General features: G+C 41.9%; 2 protein-coding genes across 2 annotated transcripts; one reads left to right on the forward strand and one right to left on the reverse strand.

The window, feature by feature from the left end:
• Positions 1–679: 679 nt before the first annotated feature.
• cenatac (centrosomal AT-AC splicing factor) lies at positions 680–6152 on the reverse strand. The gene is made up of 11 exons (XM_041041782.1): positions 5859–6152; positions 5364–5530; positions 4962–5060; positions 4797–4863; positions 4626–4688; positions 4182–4249; positions 3959–4073; positions 3824–3854; positions 3100–3201; positions 2551–2683; positions 680–1643 (listed from the first exon to the last, which is right to left on the reverse strand). Exons 1-11 carry the CDS (start codon positions 5973–5975, stop codon positions 1523–1525), a joined length of 1083 nt encoding a protein of 360 aa, XP_040897716.1. The 5' UTR covers positions 5976–6152; the 3' UTR covers positions 680–1522.
• A 12-nt stretch (positions 6153–6164) lies between these two features.
• On the forward strand, positions 6165–7747 carry LOC121184234 (zinc finger protein 135-like). The gene is made up of 2 exons (XM_041041784.1): positions 6165–6564; positions 6699–7747. The coding sequence occupies exons 1-2, from the start codon at positions 6387–6389 to the stop codon at positions 7433–7435; spliced, it is 915 nt and encodes a 304-aa protein (XP_040897718.1). The 5' UTR covers positions 6165–6386; the 3' UTR covers positions 7436–7747.
• The last annotated feature ends 5044 nt before the right edge of the window (positions 7748–12791 follow it).

The raw sequence follows: 12791 nt of genomic DNA on the forward strand, positions 1-12791 counted from the left end.
TATATACGGAAAGGGTTACATTTGAAATCATATGCATACACGGTAACCCCCTTCTTTTCTTCCGCTTGTGCTGAAACAGCCCTAGCCATGTTGTCACAGAGCTAAGAATAGATCAGCTACACGTTGGATCCCCATATTGCTTTGCGGCTGCACTGAGATCCACGCCCATCTACCCGGAGAAACACTGGAGCCTGATCACACTTTGCTGTGGGGATGAGGAGGCCTGTAGAGATAAAAGAAGGGCCTTCTGTAAGCTCAGGGAGTGGAATATAGGATGTTGCATTTACTTACTCTTGGAATTCATCCATCTGTGTGCTGATGTTCCTCTTGGCAACTGCTGCATATTTCACACAGTAACAGTCATTTTTATCCTAGCTGTGCTATGCTACAGTATATTGCATTCAATTAAAGCCAAATCATAATACCTATCACAAAACGAGTTATCAAGTGAGTCCTTAAAAAAAAGCCTTATTTTAAGCTTTACTCATAGAAATTAACATCCTTCTTTGTATAATAAAGGATTCAAAAAGAGGCTGAACTGTCTTGTTTTAGAGAGCACTGAATCTAAAGTTCTCATTCTAGAGACAAAAGACTTACAATACACTATTTTTGAACATTTATATTTGTTTTCACATTTTATCATATCTTATCTTAAAGTGACAAACATTTGCATATGTGGCCTTTAAGCCTTTCCCATCACATAACATGATCTGAAAAGGGAAATGAAAGCTCATCATTTAGTGTACAGGTTCACCACAAAAAAGAGATGTGTTTATTGTAGAGAAACACTGAGAACATTATAGGTATTACTGCTGTGGATTGTTTACAAAATAATACTGATAGGTCAAAATCTGAGAAATAGAAAAAATACTCAGCTACAAAAAAACCCTGTCATGATTAAATATCTTATATTTTTGCAAAAAAAGAACATGTTTAAAAATGGATAATACAGTTTAGGTTTGGCATAAAGAGATTTGCCTTTATGTCAACTTCTCTCTGAACACGCAAGAAGTGCCTTTGCTAGGTGAGTGCCTTGCGCCCCCTGCTGTTTACTTGCCGGAACAGTCACACTGTCCTCAGATTTCAAAGAGCTCCCATCTGGTGGGAGAATGTGAGCAGGATATGAATTTCAATGAGGCTTCTTGCTCTGTGTGTCTTTGACTGAAGTCACAGATTTGCAGCTGATTAAATAAAAAGTAGCTCAGTGACCAGTTTGGTTTTAATCTGAGTGTGCAGAAGGGTGTTGTTGAGTGATTACACATGAGCTCACCATGCTGTTTTTATACAAAATAAATGCAATAATCAAAGGTGACATTTTCACATAAATATCTCCAACAGGCACTACCAAGTTAATATCTTTACTGCAGACTTTACTGTTTATGTTACAGAAAAGGTTAGTGTCCAGTCGGCCTGAGCACTTCAACCAAGTACAACCCCTCACAAATAGTATAAAAACCTCATTTACATCTTGGAAACTATATACATCCCTACACTCATAAATTCTCACACAGCATGCTTGGTTTTAAGCGTTGTCAGAGTTTGTCAGACATTCACTTGTTTTTGCTTTCTTTGATCCTTCTGTGTTGTGCTCCCTCTTCCTCTTTTGTCTGTTCTTCTGCCCTTCTTCTTGTCTGAACTGGTGCCTGTTGGGGGGGGGGGGGGGGACACGTCACATTTGTATGCAGAGACCAGCGACGTTAATGTACTGAACTGAAAATCAAACATTATGTGGCTTTTTAATGATTGGCTAGGGACAACAATATTTATATACCAATAAAATACAATAGTAAGTGTTCAATAAAAAGGGTTTTAGTATTTATGTTCTGGCAGTAGAGATAATTATGTGACGGCCATGATGCTCACCAATAAATTACATTAGTATAGAGGTCATTTCTTGGTACTAGAATAATGACAGGATGATTTCCATTGCCTACATAATGGCAACTCTGGTAGGTGACTGTCCTGCACAGATCTTTTTTACTTTCACAAGTTTCAGTTGCCTGGTAGATAATTAAATGTCATGAGCCAACAGCACCTTCTTCTTTTCTATACTATCTAGAGCTAAATATTTAGTTTATACTTAAATACATTACACAGCTGGCATCCAGAAAAGTGAATGCACCTTGTTTATTTATACAGATATGAATAAATAATGTAGAGTTGCATATGTATCCACAATTTTCCAGTTATAAAGCAGACAAAAAGGAGTACCATTTGTGGGGTTTACAGCAAGTATGAGACTGACTTTGAAAAAAAACAAAAACAAAAAAAGAGCACATCAGGAAGACTGAATGTCTATAAAAAAAAGAAGCAGGCATTAGGTAAAAAACAAAACACTTGATCCTTAAAAACATCTAAATTAACTATCATAACACGTTACTGCAATAAGCTTATCTATGCACACTGATGAGAACTTCTAGTAGAGCAGATTTTACATTTTGGGAAAAGCTGTCTCTAATAAATAATTCCTCTGTTCAAACACACTCACATACTGTAGGATATCAAACGTAAGTTAGTCCTAAAGTGTAGTGAAGAGCGAAGTGATCTCACCTCGATTGCCAGCGTCGGCCACTGTTCCACACTCTACCAAAAGAAGGAAGCCAGTTGGCGTCTGTATGTGAGCTGTGATCAAAGTTGGCCCCAACTCTGTTCGGTGGAAGCTTCCTCAGCTTCTCTTGCTCCTCTGGAAAAAGACGGATGAGTTCATTTTAATTATACTCCTATCTTAGTGAGACTTTGACTGTTTTACTTTAAGTCTACCTGGTGGAAATATTTGTATCAATGAGACTTACAAAGGTTACGATCACAAATGTGTTGATACTGCTTAATTGTCATGATTTTTAAAGGTACAGAAGTGGTACCTATATCTGAATTTGTTGCTGTGATTTCACATCACAGGAGCAGAGAACAAAGCCATAAAAACAGCAGAAGATGAGTCATAAGTTCCCTGGTTACTACAACTGATGTGACAGCAACCAGTAACACATACTTCTCATGGAAATTATCATCAAGGCTGGAAGATTTCTTTGAGAAAAACTGCTGATCTGACAACAAATTTGCATAACACACAACATAAAAAAATCTGTGTGTGATTCCTACTTTGTTTGAGGAACTCTTGCAGTGACGGGCCAATCTCTGGATGTGCTGTAGCACTGGAGGTCCCCTCCAGAGGATCATCCTGGAGCCAAGGAGGAACAGCGCCTATGGCACAGAGAGGCAAAATTATTACTCTTCATCAAACACATGCAAGAGATGAACTAAGATCATAAGTACTGGAGACACAAGGTTTCTGCAGAAGCTTTGAAAAGCATGGAAAACACAACAACATTAAATATTTTATTAAGACCAAGGAAACCCTTACTATACATGCAAATAAAATGTTTCTCTTTAGGACCACGCAGGATATAGCTCTAAGAGTGACAGGTGGCAAAGCAATATTACTATAAGCACAAAATATACCTCCACCAAACTCATCCAATGAAGATAAGACAATAATCTGAAAAACAGAACTTACCTGAATCTAGCAAAATAAGGATTTCCCAAACATAGCTATGATATATTTTTTATAGTATATAGTATATTCTTTTTTGATTGTATTGATTATGACACATAAAACTCTCTAAATGCACACAGAATACATGAGCATTTTACAGAGGAGGCACCTTACTTTTTTATGAAGTGTAATATTAGGATTACTAAACTTCAGGGAAATCATCAATGGTGCTATATCACACAGTAAAGGCCACGTATGAGGTGACTGTTAAAACAACTGCCTGGTAAGTTGAGATACTTAACCATTACATAAATTCATATATCACCGTACCTGTATGAACATTTCCACTGTTTGATGAATCCTGTAACAGAGTAAAGGTAGTAAGGTAAGTAAGGTCATTGTGCTTGTGTTAAAAAAAAAAAGGTTTGTTATTAAGCACTTTATTAATGATAGCTGCCCATCTACCTGATAGCCTATGAAAGTCAGGCCTTGTCCTGTTGCAGCCCACGGTACTTCGACCACTGAATCGACGAAGCTGCTACCTGGCTGCTGGTCTGATCCCTGAGATGTAAACTGAGAGCTGTTCCCCAGACAACAAGATGAATCCCAAACAAAAGTAATTTCAAGCACTACTGATGATACACTTCAAAAAAACAAGATAGAATGAAACAGGTAGACACTGTGTTACCTGACAGTATCCTCCGCTGACATGTCTGTGCCATTGGGTCCATTGAACAACTCTGGCTCTGCGTCACGCTGATATTGATTCAGGAAAAGCCAACACAGTGGTTCACAGAGGAAGTCTGACTGCTAATCATGCGTCATCTCAGCTTTGATCATCACAGTCCTCACACACTAGTTGCCCCCAAAAGTTAACATACACCTCTCTTCTCACCTCATCTCTTTATTCTCCATCTCCATCTAATTTTTACCAAAACCTGATGTGGAAGTTTCACCAACCCCAACTATTTTAGAGTTAAACAGGTTCTCCAGAGGATTGTTGTTTTGGCAGTTACAATCACTTAGCTGCAGAATGGTGGGATTTCCTGCTTTACATGCAACTCAAAATCATGAAAAACAACAGTTAAGGCCACAGTGATGGATACTGCCACTGCTTCCTAGGAAAACAAACCTCTAAAAGAGACTGAAGGACCTCTTGACGATGCTTCTCCTGGGACCGGATATAGTCAGCTTGCTGCAGCCATGAAAAGAAAAACAAGAAAAAAAAACACATTGCCATCTGTAGATTTCAAATCTGGTAACAAAGCACTTCTTTTTAGCCCAAAAAGTGATTTTGCATTACCTGTTTAATGAATTCATCCTCCTTCTCCACAAATGATTCTAACACGTTTGGGAGTTCAGCTTTAAATCTTTAAAAAAAAAAAAAAAAGTAGTAAGTAAAGATCCACACAGAGAATCTTTTATTTTCCAAACAAACTTTATTAGCCTTTTAGCTCACTGGGCCTACCTTTCACTTTCCTTCTCTGTGATGATGACCTTGTCTCTAAGCTTGGGATCAGCCTTATTTTCCCACCAGAACTTGTGTGTATTTTTCCTGTGTTCTGGGCTGAAACCATGTACATTTGAAATGTCAACCAGTGACCAGGGGACGGAAGCAGTTTATCACAAAATTTTTTAATGACAAGCGCAGGAGTATGATAATTTTGCCAAGCACACAGACATTTGACAAATGTATACTTATTAGTTTGAAGTATTAGAGCTTTATTGTAGTATATAGTTACATGCAAAGGTCTGGCCACCCCTGGGTAAATTACGTATTACATTATATTTCTACAAAACAACAAAGGCTATAAAAAGATATAAAAAATATCAAAGCAAGACAAACAAAATAAGCTCAAGTAAAACTTACGTGGCCATGTGTTCTAACAAGCCTCCGTACAGCACAGTCATGTTGCCGTCTGTAACGTTTCTGTCGACTTCAAGCTCACAGCAGTAACACCAGAATGTCTGCTTGTGCTGGGTGCAGTCGAACTTTTCCACTTGGGGCTTTTTAAGTGTTCGGCGAGCTTCCTTCACCTGGGAAACAGTGGATGAAATAACCACAGGAAAACATAAAAGTTGCACTATTACTATGGCTGAGGTTGTGAGGTTGTTCATTATTATTGGACACTGTTTAGGGATGATGAACAGTAAAACAAACGACTGAATACCAAACAAAAGGCTAAAGATCAGTGTTACTCAAAAGATGACACGACTCGGTTATTTGGATTTTGACCACGGCTGGCAGCTGGCATCAGCGTTAGTACGCAAACATATCAAGTTCAGCAAGGTGGAAGACAACGTGTGCACAAAATACTCAAAATATTAGACACCAGTGTGAATTAGTTGGCATTAACCTACTTACTTTTTCTAAGAATTTAAGAAGAACCACTCTCAGTCTGCTCTGATGATTTTTTCCGAAGATATGTCCCTTCCCGTTGAATGTTGTTTGCCTACATATGGCACAGTAATATGCACCCATTGATACAGAGTATACTAGAACCGGGTTAACACGTCGAGCTAAAATAAACCATCTAAAAACATCTCTATTATTTATGTTTTTATTAAACGTAAGCCAACGTTGACGCACACAAGTAACCGACTACCGGAAACAGTTCCGTCTCGAAATTGTTCCCCCGGAGACAAACGAATTGTATCTATTGTTCAACCCTCCTGACTCGTGCTCATCGGGGAAAGTGCTCCGCAGCTAAACCGCTCATTGCTTTCGGATCTCGGTGCTTTAATGACTATTGGTTTTACATTTAGTAGTAAACGAAATTAAATCATTTTCGTTACTTGAATACCGGTAACCATTGTTATTGGATGAGGTTTTTTTCCCCGTTTTTTGCCCCTCGCTGCCTGCCTAGAAAAGTGAGCTAGCTAGACCGTTTAAATGGAAATGTCCACATTCCAGAGTTTTAAAAGGTTAATCGACGAGAGACTAAGTGCTGCTGCTGAAGAAATATTCGGAGTTTTTGAAAAGACTATAATAAAGTACGAGGATGAGATCGACCGTCAGCGCAGACTGCTGGAGAGCCTTTGGAAACCGGAACTAAAGTTATACAGGATAGGTCTGTCAAACCTTAATTATCTTAAAAAACAAACAGACAGGCAGCCTCCTGTTGGTTTAAACTTAGCCTCTTAATTATTTTATAATTTTTAAAACATTTCATTAGTAACCTACATATGTCCATTGTCTCTCCAGACCTTCCACAGCAACTTGCCTCTAAGGAGGATGAGGTTCTTGCTGACCAGCAGCTCTGTAACCTGGAGAGGAACTCCAGTGTGTATCAAGAGGTCCCAGAACCTCCACTGATTAAAGAGGAACAGGAGGAACTCTGCACCAGTCAGGAAGGAGAGCTGCTTGTACTGAAGCAGGAGGACAATACCCTTACACTGATTCCCACTTACAAGGAAAGTGACCACCAGCTCCTCTCTCACAACTCTCATGTAGTTGAGAGCCAAGATCGCAAAGGACTCAAATGTGGAGTCTTCATATCAACTAAAAAAGCAGAGCCAGAGTCAAAGAAGAGACATCACAAAAGTAAACTTCGCAGTAGCTGTGTAAATAACTCTAACCTGAGTACCCGCACAGGTAAAAAGGTACACTGTGACATTTGTGGGAAAGCTTTTAAGTACAAGTCCAAATTAAATATCCACATGAGAACGCATACAGGTGAGAAGCCGTATCCCTGCACCACCTGTGGGAGAAGATTTAGTGACACGTCAGGATTGAAACAGCATATGGGCGTCCACACAGGTGAGAAACCCTACACTTGTAAAACATGCGGGAAAGGTTTCCGACATGGCGGTTACTACAGAATCCACTTGAGAATTCATGCAGGTGAGAAACCATACCTTTGCAACACCTGTGGTAAGAGATTTTGTCATTTGTCAAATTTTAAAAAGCACACAAGAATCCACACTGGTGAAAAACCATAGTCTTGCGTGTGGAAAAGCTTTCACACGTCATAGTGAATTGACAGTCCACACTGGAAAAGCCCATACTGGTGAGAAGCCATATCCCTGCAACACCAGTGGGAAACGATATGTTGGTGTGTCTCAACTGACAAGGCATATAAGAACACACACAGGCAAGTAGCCTTGTAATTGTGGGAGATGGTTCAGTTGTAATGGCTCATGGCAGGCGAAGCCTCATGAAGCTTCTCACTGACACTTCTTCAAGATTGTGTCGCAAAAAGAGTTGAAGCTATGAAGCTTGGCCAAAAAGAAATCACAGCGACATATAGTGAACTGCAGAAATGAAAGCAGCCATTAAGGAGAGTGCAGTCAGCACATAACGTAATTTAATATAGAAAATTTACCATTGTGAAGGGGTCAAAATATTTTAGTTTAACATAGAATACTGTCAGATATGTTTTGATGTGGATTTTTCAGGCCGGTCTGTGGACCCAGTCCAGGGCCAGTTGAAGTCTGGTCCTGCCCAAGAGCTTTATTCTTCAACATGGAGTACAAAGCCCAAGCTGTTTTCAAAACAACCAACTTTTCACCAACTGATCATCTTTTATAGTGTAGGTTGCAGGTGTATTCAGACCAGGGGTATGTCTGGGCAAGTTGAGGCATCTCTAACCATGCTCCCTTTTTCTCTTTTTTGTATGCTTTTGGAGTGATTTTATTATTGGCTCTGTTATTGTTGGAGTCCTGGTTTCTGTTGGTTTCCTAATTGTCCCGATTGTATAACTTTTCTGAGACACCAACCATTAAACATTCTTACATAACAGTTGCTCTGGTACTTTCTTTTTGAGTAACAGTCTTTGAAGGTTAATATAGAATAATATTATGTAACAGTATAAGGTGGCCTTGTACATAGCGGCCTTACAAAAAGAACACACATATACAGTTTGGAAAATTGGCACCACAGTTTGTTGAACTACCCTCATTTCTGCCCCTGATATGACTGTTACTCATATTTCCGACTAGCTAGGTGTTAGATAAAAATGCCACACATTATGGCATTCGATTTTAAAATCCAGCATTATATTTAAATGTGACAATGATAGGGGCCATTTCCATAATCTATATGTACACCTCTACTGCTGGCATTAAACAGAAATTTTAAATAAAATAAAAGCAAATGACGTCGGAATGACAAGCTCCGTGTCTACTGATGTCGGAATTTAAGAGGGTGACACCCACCGGAAGTAAACAACAGGTGCTATGTACACATATAAACTGCATGGAGTTCCGGATTTCACAGGGCTAGGGTTTTGAAGTTGCAGCACAGATAAATGTTTCACTTATACTTAAGCAACAATGTCTAAGGTTTGGTTTCGGAAGGAGTTTATCAACGAGTGGCTAACCGCTGCCACTGCGGAAATATTCAGAGTCCTTGAAAAAACTGTTGTCAAGTGTGAGGAAGAGATTGATCGTCAGCGCAGACTGCTGGCTGTCGTTTGGAAACCTGAAATAAAGCTGCACAGGATAGGTGTACAAAGCTGTAATAATGCTATATGGTCAGATATTTATTTTTTTTCTATTATCACACTATTAATTTACTCTAGTGTTCCTTTGTCGCACTAGAGCTCCCACAGCAACACGTTTGTGAGGAGGAGGAAGAGGTTCTCGTTGACCTGCAGTTCTGTAACCTGGAGTGGAACTCCAGCCTGGACCAAGATTCTTCACAGATTAAAGAGGAAAGTGACCACAGAGAAGATCAGAGTCTCTACATGAATACTGATGAAACTCAAAGTGCAGCAGGGAGAGAGTCAGCACTCAACATACCAGTTAAACTAAACTCTGTGGTACCAGAACCAAGCAGTGACCACCAGCTCCTCTCTCACAACCCTCAGTTAACTGAGAGCCGAGATCACAAACGAGGCAAGTGTGAGATCCCAGTATCAACCAGAGATCCAGAGCCACAGAAGATACATCACAGAAGTAAAATTCACAGTGACAATGTGCACAACTCTCCCGTGTCAGAGATTCACTGTTCACACTTGAGAATCCACACAGGTGAGAGGACATATTTGTGCAACACCTGTGAGAAAAGATTCTTCCAGGCATCAACACTGAAAACTCATATACGAATACTCACAGGTGAGAAGCCATATGCAGGGCTGGACTGGGACAAAAAAACGGCCCTGTTTTTTTTTGGCTTAGACCGGCCCCTCATAATTAGCGGTGCACAACGAACTAATTTATGTATGTGTTGCCCGAGGCAATGTATTTTACTATTGTTACGTCTTGGCCTAGGGGAAACCATGGCGTAACATTTAAAGGAAAAATCCCAGCTCCCAAAAACCACCAGCAAACTCGCAGTACCTACACATTCAATGGTTTATTTCAAATGCATCTTGCACACAAGGTCAGGAGCAAGTTGGCTGGCAGTCCACCTGGAAGCGGAGAGAGGAGAGCCCCCAGTAAATGACAGCTTCAAATATTTGGAATAGATTTCACAAATATTATAACACTCTCTCTTCTCTCTCCTCAACTGCTACCTCAACAGCCTGGCTTGACTAGACAGGAAGAGAGGGAGAGATTATTACAATTTATTAAGTGATAAATAGAAAACCTAAAAAAACAAATTCAAAATAAAAATATTTGGAACTACCTGGAAAAACTGTGCAACTATCTAAACCATCAAAACATTTAGTATCTTTAGAGTACATTTTTATTTTTTTGATAATAATCAGAAAAATCTCATACTAACTGCAGTGATGCTGTAGAAAAAACTCGCACGGAACAAAAACAATTTAAGGCAACTGCTGCGACAGGAAATAAGAACATTATTCATTGCTCACCATTCTCATGTAATTTTACACGATTCACGTAGGTCACCTGTTTTGGCTTCAAAACGGCGAATTTCGCTGAAAGGTGAGCGATTTTCATGCCTGTCCATCACCTAAAAGTCCCGGTATTATCCTAACATTACTACCTGCTTACCTGCTGTGCCTGTGCTACACTTCCCTGGTCACTCTGTCCCTCGGGTTCCCTGTCAGCAGTCTCTGGCTGCTCCTCTCCCTGTTCACCTTCAACCTGGGCTGCAGAGGACGTGGAGGCTACAGCGGCCCCTCCAGAGAATACGTCTGTTATTTTAGCACATTTTGCAGCGTCTATAGCGAGATTTTTTTTATCTTTAAGCCCGCAACTTCTCCGCACATCCTTTCCTCCGCTTCACGCTCAACACTATGAAACTGGCGGGGATCAGTGCAGAGAAAGGTGTGGGGCCGCTCTCGAAAGCTGCTATATCCTGATTGGTTGTCTGTCTGTTGACTGTCGGCCCACCGGGGAAAATGCCCGGTATACCCGATTACCAGTCCAGGTCTGATGTATCATATTACTGTGTGGGGAATTGACAAATTGGCGCCGTCCCCATCTACCAGCATGCACCACCAGTAAATGCATATAGAAACGGCACCCTGACTGAGGGTGGTGATCAGGTTGTAAGAGTGTGGGAGTCGTCGCTAGTGATGGTTCTTTAACACTCGAGGCTTCGACACATGCGCGGTAGCTCCTGAGGCAGTTGTATTGAACCACTGTACTGAGGTGTGGTTTGGTCAATGACGTTTGAAGCACTTGAGTGACGTTCGAAGCAGGTGAGTGCTTCGAACGCCACACGGATCACCGGATTGGTTCGGTTTGTCATGTGAATCAGGTGGCGGGATTGAGTGTGTTCAGAGATAGAGTAGCTCTGTATAGTGGCGGTCATTTGCAGAGTAGGTCGGTTTGTTGCGTTTGTTAGGTGTTTTGAGAGTTAGCAGTGTTGATAGTGTATTTTTGGAGAATCAGTGTATATAGAGCAATATATATATATAATATATAAATTAGATAGATATAGATAAAGAGTTATATAGATAGGTATATAGATATATAATCCTAAATAACATTAGCTATAGATAAGACCTATAGATTCATTACATATAAACACACACACACACACACACCCCAGCCTCATAGAAAAACTCTTATTTCTTAATGAAAACTCAAACAGTTACACAGGCTCACCCACTGCCCTGTTCTTCCCACCAGACACCCTGACCAGAGGCCAGGGTGTCTCATTGTATGGCTGTAGAAGGCGACACCCTGACCAGAGGCCAGGGTGTCTCATTGTATGGCTGTAGAAGGCGACACCCTGACCAGAGGCCAGGGTGTCTCATTGTATGGCTGTAGAAGGCGACACCCTGACCAGAGGCCAGGGTGTCTCATTGTATGGCTGTAGAAGGCGACACCCTGACCAGAGGCCAGGGTGTCTCATTGTATGGCTGTAGAAGGCGACACCCTGACCAGAGGCCAGGGTGTCTCATTGTATGGCTGTAGAAGGCGACACCCTGACCAGAGGCCAGGGTGTCTCATTGTATGGCTGTAGAAGGCGACACCCTGACCAGAGGCCAGGGTGTCTCATTGTATGGCTGTAGAAGGCGACACCCTGACCAGAGGCCAGGGTGTCTCATTGTATGGCTGTAGAAGGCGACACCCTGACCAGAGGCCAGGGTGTCTCATTGTATGGCTGTAGAAGGCGACACCCTGACCAGAGGCCAGGGTGTCTCATTGTATGGCTGTAGAAGGCGACACCCTGACCAGAGGCCAGGGTGTCTCATTGTATGGCTGTAGAAGGCGACACCCTGACCAGAGGCCAGGGTGTCTCATTGTATGGCTGTAGAAGGCGACACCCTGACCAGAGGCCAGGGTGTCTCATTGTATGGCTGTAGAAGGCGACACCCTGACCAGAGGCCAGGGTGTCTCATTGTATGGCTGTAGAAGGCGACACCCTGACCAGAGGCCAGGGTGTCTCATTGTATGGCTGTAGAAGGCGACACCCTGACCAGAGGCCAGGGTGTCTCATTGTATGGCTGTAGAAGGCGACACCCTGACCAGAGGCCAGGGTGTCTCATTGTATGGCTGTAGAAGGCGACACCCTGACCAGAGGCCAGGGTGTCTCATTGTATGGCTGTAGAAGGCGACACCCTGACCAGAGGCCAGGGTGTCTCATTGTATGGCTGTAGAAGGCGACACCCTGACCAGAGGCCAGGGTGTCTCATTGTATGGCTGTAGAAGGCGACACCCTGACCAGAGGCCAGGGTGTCTCATTGTATGGCTGTAGAAGGCGACACCCTGACCAGAGGCCAGGGTGTCTCATTGTATGGCTGTAGAAGGCGACACCCTGACCAGAGGCCAGGGTGTCTCATTGTATGGCTGTAGAAGGCGACACCCTGACCAGAGGCCAGGGTGTCTCATTGTATGGCTGTAGAAGGCGACACCCTGACCAGAGGCCAGGGTGTCTCATTGTATGGCTGTAGAAGGCGACACCCTGACCAGAGGCCAGGGTGTCTCATTGTAT

Source organism: Toxotes jaculatrix, chromosome 7, assembly GCF_017976425.1.
Source record: "Toxotes jaculatrix isolate fToxJac2 chromosome 7, fToxJac2.pri, whole genome shotgun sequence".
NCBI classification, from domain to species: domain Eukaryota; kingdom Metazoa; phylum Chordata; class Actinopteri; family Toxotidae; genus Toxotes; species Toxotes jaculatrix.

What these genes read in the sequence shown, in the direction of transcription:
- cenatac (XM_041041782.1), bottom strand. Translation starts at nt 5,975, where the DNA reads ATGGGTGCATATTACTGTGCCATATGTAGGCAAACAACATTCAACGGG. An exon ending in AGGATGAATTCATTAAACAG is followed by an intron (nt 4,689 to 4,796) that starts GTAATGCAAAAT and finishes TCATGGCTGCAG; the next exon opens with CAAGCTGACTATATCCGGTC. An exon ending in CAGTGGAAATGTTCATACAG is followed by an intron (nt 3,202 to 3,823) that starts GTACGGTGATAT and finishes TCTGTGCCATAG; the next exon opens with GCGCTGTTCCTCCTTGGCTC.
- LOC121184234 (XM_041041784.1), top strand. Translation starts at nt 6,387, where the DNA reads ATGGAAATGTCCACATTCCAGAGTTTTAAAAGGTTAATCGACGAGAGA. An exon ending in ACTAAAGTTATACAGGATAG is followed by an intron (nt 6,565 to 6,698) that starts GTCTGTCAAACC and finishes TTGTCTCTCCAG; the next exon opens with ACCTTCCACAGCAACTTGCC.